We start from the raw sequence: 19,017 nt of genomic DNA on the forward strand, positions 1-19,017 counted from the left end.
GTGGTTAGCAAGCAGGTAGAAGCTGAGATCAAAGAAGAATCTTTAGAGTTAAAGCACCAAAAATGTGGATCACCTGGTTAATTCTAATGGGACATGAGTGCCATCACTATCTATACATTGTTTATAGAGTGGATCACTGGACCTCTAGGCCAACACACGCTCTGTGCACAATAGGCTCTACCATGACACTACCAGGCCTTCATTCTCCTGTTCATGAAAGACGTTCTGATCAGAGCAGGGCAGAAAGAAGGAGCGAGGTCGCCTTAAATTTTAACCTTGAACCATTTATTTATATTTTGCCAGGCCAAAATTGATACCTGTGAAATATTGCAAAGGTTTTTCTATCCAGAGCAACATTCAGGAATAATAAATAAATGTGTGTTACACCTGGACTATATAAAACTTTTTAAATGGTCAAGACAGGTCAAAGGCTTGATGGTTGCTAGTGTTTTGGGGAAGGGTTCCTGAAATCTTCTGATTGCTCTGACTCCAATTGTCAAAACTAAAGCCACTACTTATGCATGATCCTATCAGCATGTCCACATGAGGGTTTAAAGCACTGTAACTTAAGTTTCTTAGCTTCACGCTTTTATTGTCACACCATGTAGAGAAGTCCTTAGTAAATAAAGGGAAAGGGTATAAGGGAAATGGGGGAGTCTGTTAATTCCTTTAGTTTAAAATACTTTAAGTGGCTTTACATGACACGCACAAAAATGGGGGGCTGCAGCCAGTCAGATGCAAATAACTCTCTGTGTTAGCCACACAGGGAGTATCAAAGTTCTCAAGACACGAACAATAATGGTGCATTTAACATCTGAGTCAGCTTTATAGTCTGGGTCCTCAATGCTGATAAAATGTGTGTTTTTACTACATAAGTAAACAGAATGAAGAATATCACTGAAGTGTGTCATAATAAAATAAATAGTACACATAAAAGGCTATGGAATTAAAATATGCAATTAGAAGTATAAACAATCCAGTTGAAAAAACTTCATTTATATGTGCAACCAATGAAGCAATAGAAGAGTTAAGTGTGTACTTCAGTGTTTGCAGGATGGGGAGATTAAGAATTTTTAACCCATTTTCCGTTAGAAAGGGTTTGGCACATGTTACTGGAGTCCAAAACTGTATTGACATGTACAACCATTTTAGGTAGATGGATTCTTTGGCAGAGATAACAGCAGAAGTATGAAAGTAGTGCCCTCTAAAGGCCCAGGAACAAAAAAGCGCAAACAAGAACACATAATGTATTTAGTAGTTGGTGGGGCGGTGGGGGGGTTGTTTGGTTTTTAAATTTCATAACTGTGGATGTTAATCTATCTTGGGGGCTGTATATCTATGTAGCAAAACTTTCAGTAGACATTTGCCTTTGAGAAAGATTTCCTACAGTATAGTCCAGTGCCCTTAGGGCAAGATTTTTAAAGGTATTTAGGTGACTAGTGGGATTTTTAAAACCATCTAAGTACATTCGGCCTTTAAAAATCTGGCCTAGGTGAATGCTTTTTTTGCCTCTGTTTTCACTAACAAGGTCAGCTCCCAGACTGCTGCGCTGGGCATCACAAAATGGGGAAGAGATGGCCAGCCCTCTGTGGAGATAGAGGTGGTTAGGGACTATTTAGAAACGCTGGACGTGCACAAGTCCATGGGGCCGGACGAGTTGCATCCGAGAGTGCTGAAGGAATTGGCGGCTGTGATTGCAGAGCCATTGGCCATTATCTTTGAAAACTCGTGGCGAACGGGGGAAGTCCCGAATGACTGGAAAAAGGCTAATGTAGTGCCAATCTTTAAAAATGGGAAGAAGGAGGATCCAGGGAACTACAGGCCAGTCAGCCTCACCTCAGTCCCTGGAAAAATCATGGAGCAGGTCCTCAAAGAATCAATCCTGAAGAACTTGCATGAGAGGAAAGTGATCAGGAACAGCCAGCATGGATTCATCAAGGGAAGGTCATGCCTGACTAATCTAATTGCCTTTTATGATGAGATTACTGGTTCTGTGGATGAAGGGAAAGCAGTGGATGTATTGTTTCTTGACTTTAGCAAAGCTTTTGACACGGTCTCCCACAGTATTCTTGTCAGCAAGTTAAGGAAGTATGGGCTGGATGAATGCACTATAAGGTGGGTAGAAAGCTGGCTAGATTGTCGGGCTCAACAGGTAGTGATCAATGGCTCCATGTCTAGTTGGCAGCCGGTATCAAGTGGAGTGCCCCAAGGGTCAGTCCTGGGGCCGGTTTTGTTCAATATCTTCATAAATGATCTGGAGGATGGTGTGGATTGCACTCTCAGCAAATTTGCGGATGATACTAAACTGGGAGGAGTGGTAGATACGCTGGAGGGGAGGAATAGGATACAGAAGGACCTAGACAAATTGGAGGATTGGGCCAAAAGAAATCTGATGAGGTTCAATAAGGATAAGTGCAGGGTCCTGCACTTAGGATGGAAGAATCCAATGCACCGCTACAGACTAGGGACCGAATGGCTAGGCAGCAGTTCTGCGGAAAAGGACCTAGGGGTGACAGTGGATGAGAAGCTGGATATGAGTCAGCAGTGTGCCCTTGTTGCCAAGAAGGCCAATGGCATTTTGGGATGTATAAGTAGGGGCATAGCGAGCAGATCGAGGGACGTGATTGTTCCCCTCTATTCGACATTGGTGAGGCCTCATCTGGAGTACTGTGTCCAGTTTTGGGCCCCACACTACAAGAAGGATGTGGATAAATTGGAGAGAGTCCAGCGAAGGGCAACAAAAATGATTAGGGGTCTAGAACACATGACTTATGAGGAGAGGCTGAGGGAGCTGGGATTGTTAAGCCTGCAGAAGAGAAGAATGAGGGGGGATTTGATAGCTGCTTTCAACTACCTGAAAGGGGGTTCCAAAGAGGATGGCTCTAGACTGTAGCAGATGACAGAACGAGGAGTAATGGTCTCAAGTTGCAGTGGGGGAGGTTTAGATTGGATATTAGGAAAAACTTTTTCACTAAGAGGGTGGTGAAACACTGGAATGAGTTACCTAGGGAGGTGGTAGAATCTCCTTCCTTAGAGGTTTTTAAGGTCAGGCTTGACAAAGCCCTGGCTGGGATGATTTAACTGGGAATTGGTCCTGCTTCGAGCAGGGGGTTGGACTAGATGACCTTCAGGGGTCCCTTCCAACCCTGATATTCTATGATTTGGGAATCAAGTTCTATTCACAAGTAGCAATGTGTGAAACAGCACTAGTGTGCGGGATGAAGAGGCAAAATAACAAGGCAATCCCCATTGGTGGTTTAAACGAAACATGCAAAGTTTTGACACCATTACAGGTGATCTGTCATCCTTGATGTCAGATAAACTCAAAGAATGAACTTGTATAAATATAAAAAAATTAGAACTGAAAATGAATGTTACAGTGCAAACCAGGAAGTGCTGTAAACTGAGATGTGATTGCTGAAATTACTAGCAACATATTTTCAATGATTATTTGCTGTTGTCATTTGGCTTGTGGGTGTGTTCTCTCCAGCTCTACAGAGGTAACTGACCCAGCAGACCTCGATGGTACTACCCAGAGAGACCATAGACTCGGTTCAGTGGCAAAGGTGCTCAGCCAGGTTTCTTGGCAACGACGCTGTCCCCAGAGTCTCAGGGGTCGACACTGAGATTGCTTAATCACGGCAAACTGCAAAGATTGGAGTAGACAATCCCCCAAACAGGTGGTTATTCTAATACCTAGAGTCACCAAGCCAACAACAAAACAACTTCTACAATACCTTACTGGTTACCCAGAAATACAGTTCCCTTAAAGCAACCCAGCCTTGGGCTCCTACCCAGACACCCAAGTTAAACACGATGAGGATTACTGAAAATCTTGTTCATCATATAAAAAGTTCTACCAATCTCAAAGGATTGGACACATCACCCACCAGGATAATGAATATTTCAGATCTTACCCAAATACACACTTACAGCCAATTCTTATTATCTAAACTAAAATTTATTAAAAAAAAAAAGAGTGTATAGGTTAAAAGATCACTATATATGCAGATATGAATAGAGTTCTAAAGTCAGTTTCATAGTAGAGATGGTAAGCTTTAGAGTTGCAAAAAGTTATTTTCAGAATTAGTTCCATAGGTTATAGTCCAATGTCAGGATGATCCAGACTGGAGCTGGATACCTCAGGCTTGCGAGTCAAACTTCCCCTGACAAAGCTTAAGCAGATCTGAGATAACAGGATCAGGGCCCAAGAGTTCCTTTTACAGTTCTCTGGCAGCAGGTATTCCTTGGGTGAAGCATTGTGGCTTTGAAGTAAAATCTCCTATTTTCTATGTATACACAGGTAACTAGTTGCATTCATCAGCATAAGGTAATTAATTATCCATTAAGCAGTTCATAGACAGATTACTACACATTTCAAAGAGAAATATAGATAACGATATTGTTACACCCAAGCTTTATCAAAATGTTAAAATTCCCTTTTGATCTCTGAATCAATAGAACATAGCGACAGACAGGTTACATTGTTAACCTCTATCAAGATATAGGTGAACACAGACAAATACAATCACTATCTTCTTCTCATTCTCTAACAATAGAAGTCTACATTTCAAAACTCTAGTTTATCTAACATGGAATGGCCCTAAGGACCATATACATACTTTTTAATATGTCTCTAAAAGTTGGATTTGGGTCATGTAGCCTGCTAGCTGACGAACCCTTTCTCACTCAGTGTCACACGAGCGCCCCACAGATTCTACAGGTACACGATCACATGTATGCCCAATACACTGGACCAGGCCAGTCAGCAGCAGGACTTTCTGCTGCCCCCTAGGCCGGACAAAGGCTTACAGTGAGGTACCCCAACATTTATAGACTAAGACACATAATCTGGGATAAACAATTTATGTACCACCTTATGTGGTTCATGAGATGTTTACCTCACCTTTTTTCTTATATCTTGAACAAAACATCCCTATCCATTGTTTGTCAAACTAACCCATCTGTACTAGCTGGGATATATTTACGTAAATCTCTAGTGCCTAGTACACTAGCCACAACTTTGTCAAGTTAATGTACTGGGCAGCGAACTCGTGAGCATCTGCTTTGATACATGGCCTACTTTGGTTCACTGCCTCTGGTTCAGGCCTCAGATCTTGCACCAGGCCCAGTGCCACAGGCTCTCTCTACTATATTTGCTATTACAAACATGCCCAATGACAACCATCTCACAATGTTACCAAAGGTAAATGATGAAAAGCTATGAGTAATAAAAATAACATTTAAAAAAGTAGATAATTGAAAGGCAAAAAACTACATTTATAGATGACAATCAGAACAGCAGCTAAGATGAATTTGTGAACTGCTATGAGGCTTTATGCTCGCATATAAACTAATATGGGATTCATTTAAACACTAAAAACAAGTCTGATGATTATATTTTTTGGAGAGGGGGTGTAGACTATTTCATGGAATCAAGTCTCCTTTAGCAGTTCAATACATCATATCAGACAGGGAAGAGCTGCCATGTCTAGGCACTGGGATACACTGAGCCATTAAGAAAACAGCCCTGGGAAGTGGGTGCTGAGCAGCATGGCCCTGAAAGGTTGCGGGGGGGAGCCCCTCTGCTTCTAACAGTCTATTTTTGTAATAGCTCAGCCCATCTGGAGTAACTTTTATCTCCTCTGCCCCTCCCTACTCCAGGGTTTTTCATCTCTGCCCATGTCTGACAGCACCTGTATCCCATTGCTAATCTGGTTGCTACCCCATCCCTGATTTTGCCTCTCGGCCCCTCTCTTCCCTCTGCCTCCAGCTGTTTGTCCCTCCTGTGCAGTTTCACCCTGCAGAGACTCTGACCATCCCACCCCTGATTTGCCCCCCTCTGCACCCTTTTAACTCCATGAACTCCATTAACTTAAGCTGATGTTACTCAGCATCCTCAATTCACCAGAGCCTCCTCAGTAACAGCCAAGCAGCAAATTCAGTCAGGCCTCAGCTTGTAACATTACACAGAGAATTCAACAACAGCTCGGAAATGTTGCACTGGACAATGCTTCCCTACCACAGTACTCTGGGCAGCCTCCTCTGCAGAACTGTAGTGTGAGCAACAGCACAGGTGTCAGCCAACAGAGCTGAAAACATTGGCGTTTGAGTGGAGGTTTGTAAATGGAGTTTGGGAGAGAGTGTGGGGGATGTTCAGTGTTTAATTTTATTCAATTACTGCTTGAGTGTCAATCCTTTGTGTGGAGGGCTGTATACATATCCTCCCATGAGTTAACAGAACTAATTTGTTCTGAGGAGTTGGCTGAGGGTTAGAGGTTCACTCCCTGATAAAACGCAGGCAATTCCTCTAGGGCAGGCCACCCATTGAGACGGGCCAAATTCACAACTGATTTGCAGTTATAGGGAGGCCATTATTAGGGCGCCTTGGGTCCAAATTTTGGGGTAACAGGATCCCTAGGCCTTTAGGCATCCCACAAAGGACCCTGTGGAAATCAGTCCTCTCAGTGGTGCTTTCTGAATGCAGAGAGGGCAGGGAAAAGGGACAGAGGGATGAGTGATAAGAGGCAGCAGCTCTCTTCCCTTTACTCTCCTCTCTTATCCCATGATCCCTAACATTTGATTTCCCCAGCATCCTCTGCATCCCACATCCACCAGACCCAACCACACAATCCCCCAGTTTCCTCCCCAAAATCTATCCCTCCTGGTACCTTCACATTTGATTCCCCAGATCCCAGCACCTTAGGGGATTTAGGGAGGGGAAGAGTTGCCAACCCCCAGGGACACTCACCCTGCAGGGACCAGCTCCAGATAAGTGGGGAAATCCAGCCCAGGGACTGCTGGAAAATGGGGAGTGGGGACAGGTGTCCAGAGAGAACGTGGGGCCTGGCCCAAATACCCCTCCTCTCATCTCCATGGAAGGAGCATCACATCTGGGAAGTGAAGAGACATGGGGGAACTTCATCCAGGCAGAGGGATCTTCTGGAGGAGTTTCTCTCTCCCTTCCCCCAGCAGGTTACCAGGAGGCATGAAGGCCCATCAGTTCAGTAGCCAGGGCTGCAGCAGGGAGCAGGGGCTGATTGGGACTTCTCCTCTGCCTGGGGTTTGCTTAGACAAGGCAAAGCCAGAGCGTCCCTGATCAGCTCAGGGTCAGCTGCTGCTGGAACCTGCCCCCAGAGATGTGCAGCTGGATACCTGGGAATCAAATGCCACTGAGATGTGTGGGAATTGGGAAATGGAGTTTTTACTAAGGCCAGCCCTAGTCAGGGCAGTGAGAGAATTTCTCTCCTATGTGGAGAAGTCTCTGATGTGAGCATCAAATGAAGCTTCCATCACATTCAAGGTCTTTCTTATGTGAATTACTGAATGTGGAATAGTGTGTGAGCTCAGACTGAATTTTTTCCTGCAGTTAGTGAAGCTTTTCCCATCATCCAAGCACTTACGGGGTTTCTCTCTTGTGTGTATTATCTGATATGAAGCAAGGTTTGATCTTTGAATGACACTTACCCCACAGTGGAGGGACTTATATGATTTCTCTCCTGATGTTTTGAGCTCTCACTGAAGCTTTTCCCACACTCAAGGTATTTTTACAGTCTCTCTCCTGTGTGCAGTCTCCGATGGGTAATAAGATTTGAGCGCCGATTGAAGCTTTTCCCACAGTCCAAGCATTTATAGGGTCTCTCTCCTGTGTGAGTTCTCAAATGGTTAATAAGGACTGAGCGCTGACTGAAGCTTTTCCCACAGTCCAAGCATTTATAGGGTCTCTCTCCTGTATGGATTCTCCCATGGCTAATAAGGCCTGAGCGTTGACTGAAGCTTTTTCCACAGTCTAAGCATTTATAGGGTCTCTCTCCTGTGTGCAGTCTCCGATGAGTAATAAGATTTGAGCTCCGTTTGAAGCTTTTTCCACAGTCCAAGCATTTATAGGGTCTCTCCTCTGTGTGGATTCTTCCATGGCTAATAAGGCCTGAGCGCTGACTGAAGCTCTTCCCACACTCAAGGCATTTATAGGGTTTCTCTCCCGTGTGGGTTCTCTGGTGTATAAGAAGGGCTGAGGGTACACTGAAACTTTTCCCACACTCGAGACATTTATATGGTCCGTCTCTTGTGTGTATTCTCCTATGGTTAATAAGGACTGAGCGCTGACTGAAGCTTTTCCCACAGTCCAAGCATTTATATGGTCCCTCTCCTGTGTGCATTCTCCCATGGCTAATGAGATGTGAGCGCCGACTGAAGCTTTTCCCACAGACCAAGCATTTATAGGGTTTCTCTCCCGTGTGGGTTCTCTGATGTATGAGAAGGGCTGATGGTACACTGAAACTTTTCCCACACTCAAGACATTTATATGGTCCCTCTCCCGTATGGATTCTCCTATGAGTAATAAGGACTGAGCGCTGACTGAAGCTTTTCCCACAGTCCAAGCATTTATAGGGTTTCTCTCCCGTGTGGGTCCTCTGATGTATAATAAGGACTGATGGTGCACTGAAACTTTTTCCACACTCAAGGCATTTATATGGTCCCTCTCCCGTGTGGATTATCTCATGGCTAATAAGGCGTGAGCGCTGACTGAAGCTTTTCCCACAGTCCAAGCATTTATAGGGTTTCTCTCCCGTGTGGGTCCTCTGATGTATAATAAGCGAAGATGGTACACCAAAACTTTTCCCACACTCAAGGCATTTATATGGTCTCTCCCCCGTGTGGTTTCTTCCATGGCTAATAAGGCCTGAGAGCTGACTGAAACTTTTCCCACACTCAAGGCATTTATACGGTCTCTCTCCTGTGTGCACTCTCCGATGGGTAGTAAGATTTGAGCTCCGATCAAAGCTTTTCCCACAGTCCAAGCATTTATAGGGTCTCTCTCCAGTGTGGATTTTACTATGGTTAATAAGGCCTGAGTGCTGACTAAAGCTTTTCCCACAGTCCAAGCATTTATAGGGTCTCTCTCCTGTGTGGATTCTCCTGTGGTTAATAAGGCCTGAGCGCTGACTGAAGCTTTTCCCACAGTCCAAGCATTTATACGGTCTCTCTCCCGTGTGGATTCTCCCATGGTTAATAAGGCCAGAGCGCCGACTGAAACTTTTCCCACATTCCAAGCATTTATAGGGTTTCTTTTCCTTGTGATTTGTCTGCTGGGCTGTGATTTCCTTGGGATCCTTGCCTGCACCCCCACATTCAATTGATTCATCCACTTTCTTCCTTTGGCAGTTTCCCAGCTTCCTCTCTGACCTGCGCCAATTACTGCAGGCTCTTCTCTGTTCCAAGCACTGGGAAAAGTTCTCTTCAGCTCTTCTCAAAAATGTCCCCTGCAGTTCCACTTGCTCAGGACATTTCTGCTGTGGATTCCCCTCCTCGTTCTCTCTCTTTGTCTCGTCACCTGCTGGGGGAGAGAGAGAACCCAGGCAGGAGTCATTGCTTGGACTGGTAGAAAGGACAGAAAGGGGAACAGCAAAAAGGGAAAACACAACACAGTAACTGTTGGGGAGACTGAGAAATTGGATTTTGCCTCCACATCCCATCCAAACACTCACAAGGAAGTGAAGTTGGGGAGAAAACTCCGACAGCTAACAGGGTGGGTGGGAAGCATGAGTGATATCTACCATGATGACATGACACCTGCTGACCAGAGACTGACCTGGGTGAGATGAGGCAGAACTGAGGGCCCTCAGGCCACATTTTGGGGATTTTCAGCTTTTTCATTTGCCAGATACTTTCTGTGTCCCTGTCACTGACTCCTCACCTGTGTGGGTACCTCTTGGGAGCTTCCTTTCCTCTGAGGCCTGGAAATCCAGGACCCACGGCTCTTCCCCTGCTTCCAGCCGGGCGATCAGGTCAGGTTTGGGACTGGGAAATCCTGCTCAGGGGGTGAAATCAGCCATGATCAGAGTGCACTGAGGATCGGTGGAGTATTTGTCACAAAGGCACATCTTGAGTTTAACCTGACCCCATAATTTCCTAGGGGGTAGTGGGATCTGAACTGATGGGACCATAGTCATTGAACCCCCTTTGGAGAGCCCAATATCTGAAGGGGTGGGGGAGTTGTCACACCCTCACTAGGAGTTCTCAGGATCTGTGGGCTCTGGGGGACTTGCTGAGGCACACACACAGCTCTGGTGTTAAACCCCTGCTATGTCTAAACCTCCAGAACTCAGAGCCCTCCGCACAGATGGAGCTAGTCCCAGGAAGGGAGGTGCACAGAGATTCCGTTTGAGTGAGAATTAATGCAGAGAGGACAGTGGTTCTCAAATTGTGGGTCAGGATCCCAAAGTGGGTCGCAACCCCATTTTAATGGGGTCTCCAGGGCTGGCGTTAGACTTGCTAGGGCCTGGGGCTGAAGCCAAAGCCTGAGTCCCCCCCAGTCCGGGGATGAGGCCAAAACACGAGCTCCCGCCTCATCTGTGCTGAAGCCTGAGCCTCGGGCTGAAGGTGGGCTTCGTTCTCAGTCTGAGGCTTTGTTTCCCCTTCCCAGGGTCGTGTAGTAATGTTTGTTGTCAGAAGGGCCACGGTGCAGTGAAGTTTGAGAACTGCTCAGATAGGATAATACACTGCTTCTGCACCTGTGAGAGCTGGAGGGATGGGTGTGAATTAGCATGTCCATTAAGTTCATGACTCCCCTATCCTGTTAGAGAGGGTATGGAGGTCAATGGCTGTCTTACACTGGAGCTGTGGACTATGTGACCCATTCCCCTCTAATCTAGCTGACCTGAGAAGACCCAGATGAGATTCAGAAATGCAGACCCCATGGCTTCAAACAACAAACACGAATCCTTACCCAGTGAGGTCACAGTCTCATAATTCTCCTGCATGACATCCCTGTAGAGGGCTCTCTGACTGGGGTCCAACAGAGCCCCCTGCCCTTTGGTGAAATACACAGCCACCTCCTCAAAAGTCACCAGCATCTGAAATAAAAGGAGCTTACCACTTAGGGCCTGCTGCCTCAGCCACAATCCCACTATTCATAGGGGGAGAAGCATAAAAATAGGACAGCTCTGGGAGGGGCAGAGGAGCAGAATCCCACCCCACTCTGCTCAAAGTGGCCAGGAAGCCTCAGGGAACAGAGAGAAGATGAGAGTTCTTTGTCTCTCCCAGCAGATGGAAGAAGGCAGGGTGATGGTGTGGATTGCACCCTCAGCAAGTTTGCAGATGACACTAAACTTGGAGGAGTGATAGATACGCTGGAGGGTAGGGATAGGATACAGAGGGACCTAGACAAATTGGAGGATTGGGCCAAAAGAAATCTGATGAGGTTCAACAAGGACAAGTGCAGAGTCCTGCACTTAGGATGGAAGAATCCAATGCACCGCTACAGACTAGGGACTGAATGGCTAGGCAGCAGTTCTGCAGAGAAGGACCTAGGGGTGACAGTGGACGAGAAGCTGGATATGAATCAGTGTGCCCTTGTTGCCAAGAAGGCCAGTGGCATTTTGAGGTGTATAAGTAGGGGCATTGCCAGCAGATCGAGGGACGTGATCGTTCCCCTCTATTCGACATTGGTGAGGCCTCATCTGGAGTACTGTGTCCAGTTTTGGGCCCCACACTACAAGAAGGATGGGGAGAAATTGAAGAGAGTCCAGCGAAGGGCAACAAAAATGATTAGGGGACTGGAACACATGAGTTATGAGGAGAGGCTGAGGGAACTGGGATTGTTTAGTCTACGGAAGAGAAGAATGAGGGGGGATTTGATAGCTGCTTTTAACTACCTGAAAGGTGGATCCAAAGAGGATGGATTTAGACTATTCTCAGTGATAGCAGATGACAGGACAAGGAATAATGGTCTCAAGTTGCAGTGGGGGAGGTTTAGGTTGGATATTAGGAAAAACTTTTTCACTAGGAGGGTGGTGAAACACCGGAATGCATTACCTAGGGAGGTGGTGGAATCCCCTTCCTTAGAAGTTTTTAAGGTCAGGCTTGACAAAGCCCTGGCTGGGATGATTTAGTTGGGATTGGTCCTGCTCTGGGCAGGGGGTTGGACTAGATGGCCTCCAGAGGTCCCTTCCAACTCTGTTATTCTATGATTCTATGACTCTATGAAAGGGTTAAGAAGCTAAAGGTAACCTCTCTGGCACCTGACCAAAATGACCAATGAGGAGACAAGATACTTTCAAAAGCTGGGAGGAGGGAGAAAAACAAAGGGTCTGTGTCTGTCTGTGTGATGCTTTTGTTGGGGACAGAACAGGAATGGTCTTAGAACTTAGTAAGTAATCTAGCTAGGTATGTGTTAGATTATGATTTCTTTAAATGGCTGAGAAAATAGCTGTGCTGAATAGAATGAATATTCCTGTCTGTGTGTCTTTTTTGTAACTTAAGGTTTTGCCTAGAGGGATTCTCTATGTTTTGAATCTAATTACCCTGTAAGGTATCTACCATCCTGATTTTACAGAGAGGATTCCTTTTTACTTCTATTAAAAGTCTTCTTGTAAGAAAACTGAATGCTTTTTCATTGTTCTAAGATCCAAGGGTTTGGGTCTGTGGTCACCGATGCAAATTGGTGAGGATTTTTAACAAACCTTCCCCAGGAAGTGGGGTGCAAGGGTTGGGAGGATTTTGGGGGGAAAGACATGTCTAAACTACGTTTTTTCAGGAACCCAGATAAAGTTTGGTGGTGGCAGTGGAAGTCCAGGGGCAAAAGGGTAAAATAGTTTGTACCTTGGGGAAGTTTTAACCTAAGCTGGTAAAAGTAAGCTTAGGAGGTTTTCATACAGGTCCCCACATCTGAACCCTAGAGTTCAGAGTGGGGAAGGAACCCTGACAGGGTGAGGATGCGCCATTTGTATAGAGTCACTTTCCTGCCTGTCCCCAGCACTTTCCCCCATGTCTCTCTCCTCACCTGGAGTCTCCAGCAGAGCCCGGGTCTGCCTTAGGGGCTGGTTCCAGACACATGAGAAAGTCCCCCATTGTAGTCTGCAACCTATCATTTAAATCAGCTTCTGTACCAAATGACTGGATGATAGCTAATGTGACACCAATTTTTAAAAAGGGTTCCAGAGGTGATCCCAGCAATTATAAGCCGGTAGGCTTGTCTTCAGTACTGGGCAAACTGATTGAAACTATAGTTAAGAACAAAACTGTCAGACACATAGATGTACATAATTTGTTGGGGAAGCGTCAACATGGTTTTTGTAAAAGGAAATCATGCCTCACCAATCTACTAGAATTCTTTCAAGGGATCAACAAGCATGTGGACAAGGGGGATCCAGTGGATATAGTGTACGAAGATTTGCAGAAAGCCTTTGACAAGGGTCCCTCACCAAAGGGTCTTAAGCAAAGTAAGCTGTCATGGGATAAGAGGGAAGGTCCTCTCATGGATTGGTAACTGGTTAAAAAATAGGAAACAAAGGGTAGGAATAAACAGTCAGTTTTCAGAATGGAGAGAGGTAAATAGTGTCTGTACTGGGACCAGTCCTATTCAACATATTCATAAATGATCTGGAAAAAGGGGTAAACAGTGAGGTGGCAAAATTTGCAGATGATAAAAAACTACTCAAGATAATTAAGTCCCAGGCAGAATGCAAAGAGCAACAAAAGGATCTCTCAAAACTGGGTGACTGGGCAACAAAATGGCAGATACATTTATCAACATTGAATTCCAAAGTAATGCACACTGGAAAACATAATCCCAACTATACATATAAAATTAGCTGTTACCACTCAAGAAAGAGATCTTGGAGTCATTGTGGATAGTTCTCTGAAAACATCCACTCAATGTGCAGCGGGAGTCAAAAAACTTGTTAGGAATCATTAAGAAAGAAAATAAGACTGAAAATATCATACTGCCTCTATATAAATCCATGATATGCCCACATCTTGAATACTGCATGAAGATGTGTTCGCTGCATCTCAAAAAAAGATATATTGGAATTGGAAAAGGTTCCGAAAATTAATGGCATCATAGAAGATTAGGGTTGGAAGAGACCTCAGGAGGTCACCTAGTCCACCCCTGCTCAAAAGGTTGGAGGATAGGTCCATCAATGGGTATTAGCCAGGATGGGCAGGGATGGTGTCCCTAGCCTCTGTTTGCCAGAAGCTGGGAATGGGTGACAGGGGATGTATCACTTGATGATTACCTATTCTGTGCATTCCCTCTGGGACACCTGGCATTGGCCACTGTTGGAAGACAGGATACTGGGCTAGATGGACCTTTGGTCTGACCCAGTATGGCCATTCTTATGTTCATAACTTTGATTTACTGACTGAACTGAAAAAAAAGGGGGAGGAGGATGGTTAAAATAAATATTCCTCATTTTTTAAGCTCAATATAAAAAAATTATTCAGTGATATTATTTTAATTTTAAGACAATAAACTAGCTAGCCAATGGGCTGGTGATGGCTCCCTGAATAGCCTGCCCCAGGATAGTGAGAAAAAAATGAGAATAGAAGGGGGCCATCCCACAAGCACAGGGAGGGAGAGGAGAAGCTTGGGAGCTGCCTGCACACCATGGGAGGCCGAAGGGGGGCCCAGAGGTAGAGGAACCATCTCTGAGATGCTCCTCTGGGGAGAGAAGAGGTGGGATTCTCCCTGGGCCCTGAAGTTCATAACTCTTCAAGTCCAGGGGCAAAAGTAATGGCTCCCCAACATTCTCCTCTTAGACAGGCTTCCTCCCACCCTCCCCAACCCCTGGGGCAGGTCCTCCTTCCAGTTGCCCCACTTGAGGCAGGGTTCATGCTCTAAACCCCCTTCCCCACTGAAGCCAGCTGCACGGCCCACTCCCAACTCCCCCAAGGCACTGTTTGATATCTTCCTCCTCCTACCCCCCCCCCCCCCCCCGATAGATATATTTCTTCCGTACATATATCTTGATGCTAGATATCAATCCCCTCTCTCAGCAGAGGACAAAGGCAAGGCAAAATTTCATTACACCAAAACATGGAAGAAGATGGAACTACTTCAGTCAGAAGTAAGAAATAATGATGTCACAGAATCAATATCAGACATGTCTGAAATTGAAAGATGAATTAGAACTTCTTCTGAAAGTTTGTGAAATCTCCAAAAAGGAAGGGATATCTGGATGGAGGAAAGCCCAAAAAAGGATTGGGACAATTCTTGATTGATTTGTAGATGAGCCACAACTCAATAAGAAAGAAAACAGAGCAAACTATTGGGAACATCAGAAAAATGTCATGCCCAAGCTAAATCAACTAGCAAAAATTGTACAGGCAGTTCCAGCAACACAAGTGAATGTTGAAAGAAAATTTCCAGGTCTCAAATGTATCCTTTCACTGCAGAGGTCCAATATTACAAGGCAAAGATGTTATTTTAGGTTGCTCAAACAAATTGTGAATAAAAAAATTGTGTTCTTTTGACAACACAAAAACACTAGGAAAACTCATGTAAAGTTAAAGTTAAAAAATAAATAAAGAGCCAAAATTAAAAGTTTCCATTTTAAGTTGCAGCTCTCTTTTCTGAATTAACCTCCACAAAGATTGAAATATGATTTAAAACAGTAACTGAAGTTTTATTTTTGTTTTTTTGGGTGGCTTGAACCAGAAATGAAACTGAACATAGTGTATGGAACTGAACCTGAACCAAACCAAAATAAATACAGTTGGACTCCTTGCCTGCTGTTGCTAACAGTAACTCTTGTTTGACCCAGAATCCTGCACAGAAATCAGAGCAAGGACTCCGTTCAATCCTGTCAGGTCCAAACATTTAACATTCAGGAGTCAGACCCCCAAATAGTGACATTGTCTTAAAAAATTAAAGACTAAATTGGGGGCAGGGGGGGGGTATTTGCCTTGTAAATTCTGAGCTCTTAGGGGGAAATCCCCTGTCCATCTACTTACTCTCCTGCTTGTTTGATCATATCTAGAGAAAAAGATTCCCCACTGGCTGCTGGGCGAGACAGCCCCCTCCCCCACCCCATGGGCTTGGGGAGCTGCCATTGTATCTTTCACCATCCCTCTCCCTTCCCCAGCCAGTCTCTGCTTTCTCTCATGCCTCCCCACATCCCGCATTTCCTTCCCTTTATCCCCCCACTCAGAGTTTCCCTCTATTACAGCTCTGTTCCCCTGAGCCCCAGAATCCTCCCCCTACCCCTCGATTCCTGTGGATTCCCTCAGCCTCCCCACATCCTGATGGCCCCATCCCGCCCCCTCACACATCCCTGCCCCCGCAATGCCCTCTGGCTCTCAGAACCCCCTTCCCCTCTTCAGCCCCCTTCCGGCTCCCATCCCGCTCTGGCTCCCCACCTGTCGCTGTCCCACCCCCATCCCTCACACTCACTGCAAACCACGGGAGCTGGCAGCCTGCTTTCCTCTGCCCAATGCAGGGAATCGCAGGCAGCCCAGCTGGGAGCAGCCTGGGACATCCCCCAGCAGACAGGCTGCAACCAGGAGCGTCTCTCCCTGGGGAGGGGGGCAGGTCTCACCTTCTCTCCACGTGGGGCACTGCCTGGGAGCAGGACTCTGGGTCCCAGTAAGGGGGTGGGGGGCGGGGACAGGCCAAGGTCTCTGCTCTGGGAGTCTCTCGAGGAGCAGCGGGAATGTTCTTCCCTCGATAGGAAACCTCCCCCGCCTGCAGCCGAGGTCCTGGGGTCTTGCAAGGAACCTGGTTTGCAGCGCAACAAAGAATCACTGCAGCGACTGCAATTCACTTCCCGATGCCAGGCTGAGTGACCCCGGAGATCGCTCCGCCCTGCGCCTCCTGGGTCCTAGCGCGACGGAGCGCATTGGTGTCTTTTCTCCACAGCATGTTCACTGTCTGCAAGCCCTGGACTGAGCTGCAAGGTCTTGTCCCCTAGTTCGGATCATGGAGTTGTCAGTGCTATGTCCTCTGGTTATTTGTAGGGTCTAATTAACCCATCACTGGGCTGTAGGAAAAAACCCTCCAGTTCTCCTCCTTTCCCCCCACAGGGCAACCTGCTGCTCCTCACCCTGCCAGTGTAACATTGCCTGCAGGGTTTGTTACTATCTGGTAGCAGTTAGTAACATCTGTGTATTCTCCCTTTTGCTGCCCTGTCACAATTTGCTGCTTCTGCCTTTCCCCATCCTACAGTCCCAGGGCACTAAGTTGTGATGGATGGAGGCATTCCCACCACAGTTTGGTACCTCTCACTTTTTCCTCACTTTCTGGTCCAGGGGTAACAAACTGTAATGGATGGGGTTCATCCGTCATAGTTTTCCCACCTGTGTGGCTTTCTCCATCCTTTGGTCCAGGGCTGGTAAATTCTGATGGATGGGGACATTCCCAACACAATTTTCTACCTCTCACCTTTCCCTTTCCTCTACCTTTCCCTATCTCCTCATCCACGGGTAGAAATTGTTCATGGATACGGGATATGCCTGTCACAATTTGCTACCTCTATCTTGAACTGGCTGTCCTGTCCACTTTCCTTCATGGACCCATCTCTTTCTCCTGCCATATGTCTTTCCCCTGAGGCCCTGCCCTGTGTCCAGGCCAGAAGCTGGAGCCCTGCCTGGGTAAGAGAGGCCCAGGGAGCCTAGGCAGCTTTGGGGAGCCACAGACCATTCACCTTCTGGGGGGGGGCCCAAAAGCAGCCCCTGACCAATGTCCCTGCCCCCTGGGCCTCCTGCCCAGGGCAGATGAAGGGTCCATGGCTCCCAACAGCTGCCCAGGTGGCTCTTACCATTGTCTTGTTGGGGTAAGAGCTGCATGGGCAGTTGTGGGGAGCTGCAGACCCTGCACCTGCCCTGGATGGGGGCTGGGGACATGGGCTGTGGGCTGCTCTTGGGCCCCCCACCTGGCAGGTGGAAGGGCCCAGGCTGCCTGGCCCGACTCCAGCTTCCAGCTTCATGAGGGGGAAGGGTCTCAGAGGGGCAGGTGAGGGGCCACAGAAGGAGCAGGGCCTCCTAGTCTCACCACTTAAGGAAGAATCCCTTACCCCTGCTTGTGGTCCAGACCTTTCTTTATCCTCTGATCAGATGTAGCTAGTTGTGATGAATTGGGATATGCCTATCATAGTTCGGTTCTTTCATCCTTCTCCATTCGTGGTGCAGGGATAACAAATTGTGATGGATAGGGGTACACCTATCACTGTTTTCCTACCTCTGCCTTTCCTCATCTTCAGGCAAGGGTAGCAAATTATGATGGATCGGGGCAGACTCATCACAATTTGCTGCCCTCACCTTTCTCCGTCCTCTGGTCCAGGGGTAATAAATTGTGATGAATGGGGGTGCACTTGTCACAATTTGCTGCTTGCCACCCTCTTTCCCCATCCTTTGGTCCAGATGTAGCAAATTATGACACACAAGAATTCATCTCTGTCACAAATTGCTACCATGGTGTAATCTCTATTTTACATTTGGACACAAAAGAAAGGTACTTTTATTATTTGGAAAAGCATTCTCCAGAGTTAAACTGCACGGTTATGGTATGTAACCTCCTAAATGAAGGTGTTATTTCTTTATTAGTCTCTTTCCATTGTAGATTAGGCTGTCAGGAGTAGCTCAGGAACATGAGTACTGACCTGAGGACTGACTGTCACAAACGAGGACACACACCACAAACTGGTTGTGTGTTCTACAATTAGATTTCATCAATCAAGTATCAAGTGTGAACTCCTCAAGCACTGTAACAGTTTTACCATGGAGTTATAGACAATCTCCTAAGGAACTGGTTTCAGAGTGGTAGCCGTGTTAGTATGTATCAGCAAAAAGAACGAGGAATACTTGTGGCACCTTAGAGACTAACAAATTTATTTGAGCATAAGCTTTTATGGGCTAAAGCCCATTTCATCAGATGCATGCAGTGGAAAATACAGTAGGAAGATATATAAGTCTTGCCACCCACGCAAGCCTACCTTTTTGATAGATAGTCCAAATCACAACAATATTCTGGTTTCTCCCAATCCCAAAGGACCAGTCACTTACCCCAGGTCAATTGCACATCAGATCTCAAACCAAAGACAAGGCTTGTAACCAATCCTATAATAAATTAACCAACGATTTATTGGCTAAGAGAAAGAAATGAGAGTTATTTAAAAGATTAAAGCAGGCAAATGTACACACACGAATGAGTTACAATCATAACTTTCAAAAGGTAATGCTACTATGATAAGCAAGCTCTGTGTGTCCTTTAGAACTGCAGCTCTCTCACTTTGTGCC

General features: G+C 46.2%; 1 protein-coding gene across 1 annotated transcript in view; it reads right to left on the reverse strand.

Annotated features, from left to right (window-relative positions):
* The window catches only part of LOC140898209 (uncharacterized), a 63,139-nt gene extending 46,592 nt beyond the window's left edge, over window positions 1-16,547 (reverse strand). The window contains exons 1-4 of the mRNA XM_073311709.1: window positions 16,323-16,547; window positions 10,730-10,856; window positions 9,698-9,811; window positions 6,752-9,337 (exon numbers count right to left, since the gene is read on the reverse strand). Of these exons, the coding sequence (XP_073167810.1) occupies window positions 7,548-9,337; window positions 9,698-9,811; window positions 10,730-10,856 (2,031 nt within the window). The 5' untranslated portion in view covers window positions 16,323-16,547 and the 3' untranslated portion in view covers window positions 6,752-7,547. The remainder of the gene's footprint in view (window positions 1-6,751; window positions 9,338-9,697; window positions 9,812-10,729; window positions 10,857-16,322) is intronic.
* Between the last annotated feature and the right edge of the window lie 2,470 nt (window positions 16,548-19,017).

The sequence above is a fragment of the Lepidochelys kempii genome, chromosome 14 (genome assembly GCF_965140265.1).
Source record: "Lepidochelys kempii isolate rLepKem1 chromosome 14, rLepKem1.hap2, whole genome shotgun sequence".
NCBI classification, from domain to species: domain Eukaryota; kingdom Metazoa; phylum Chordata; order Testudines; family Cheloniidae; genus Lepidochelys; species Lepidochelys kempii.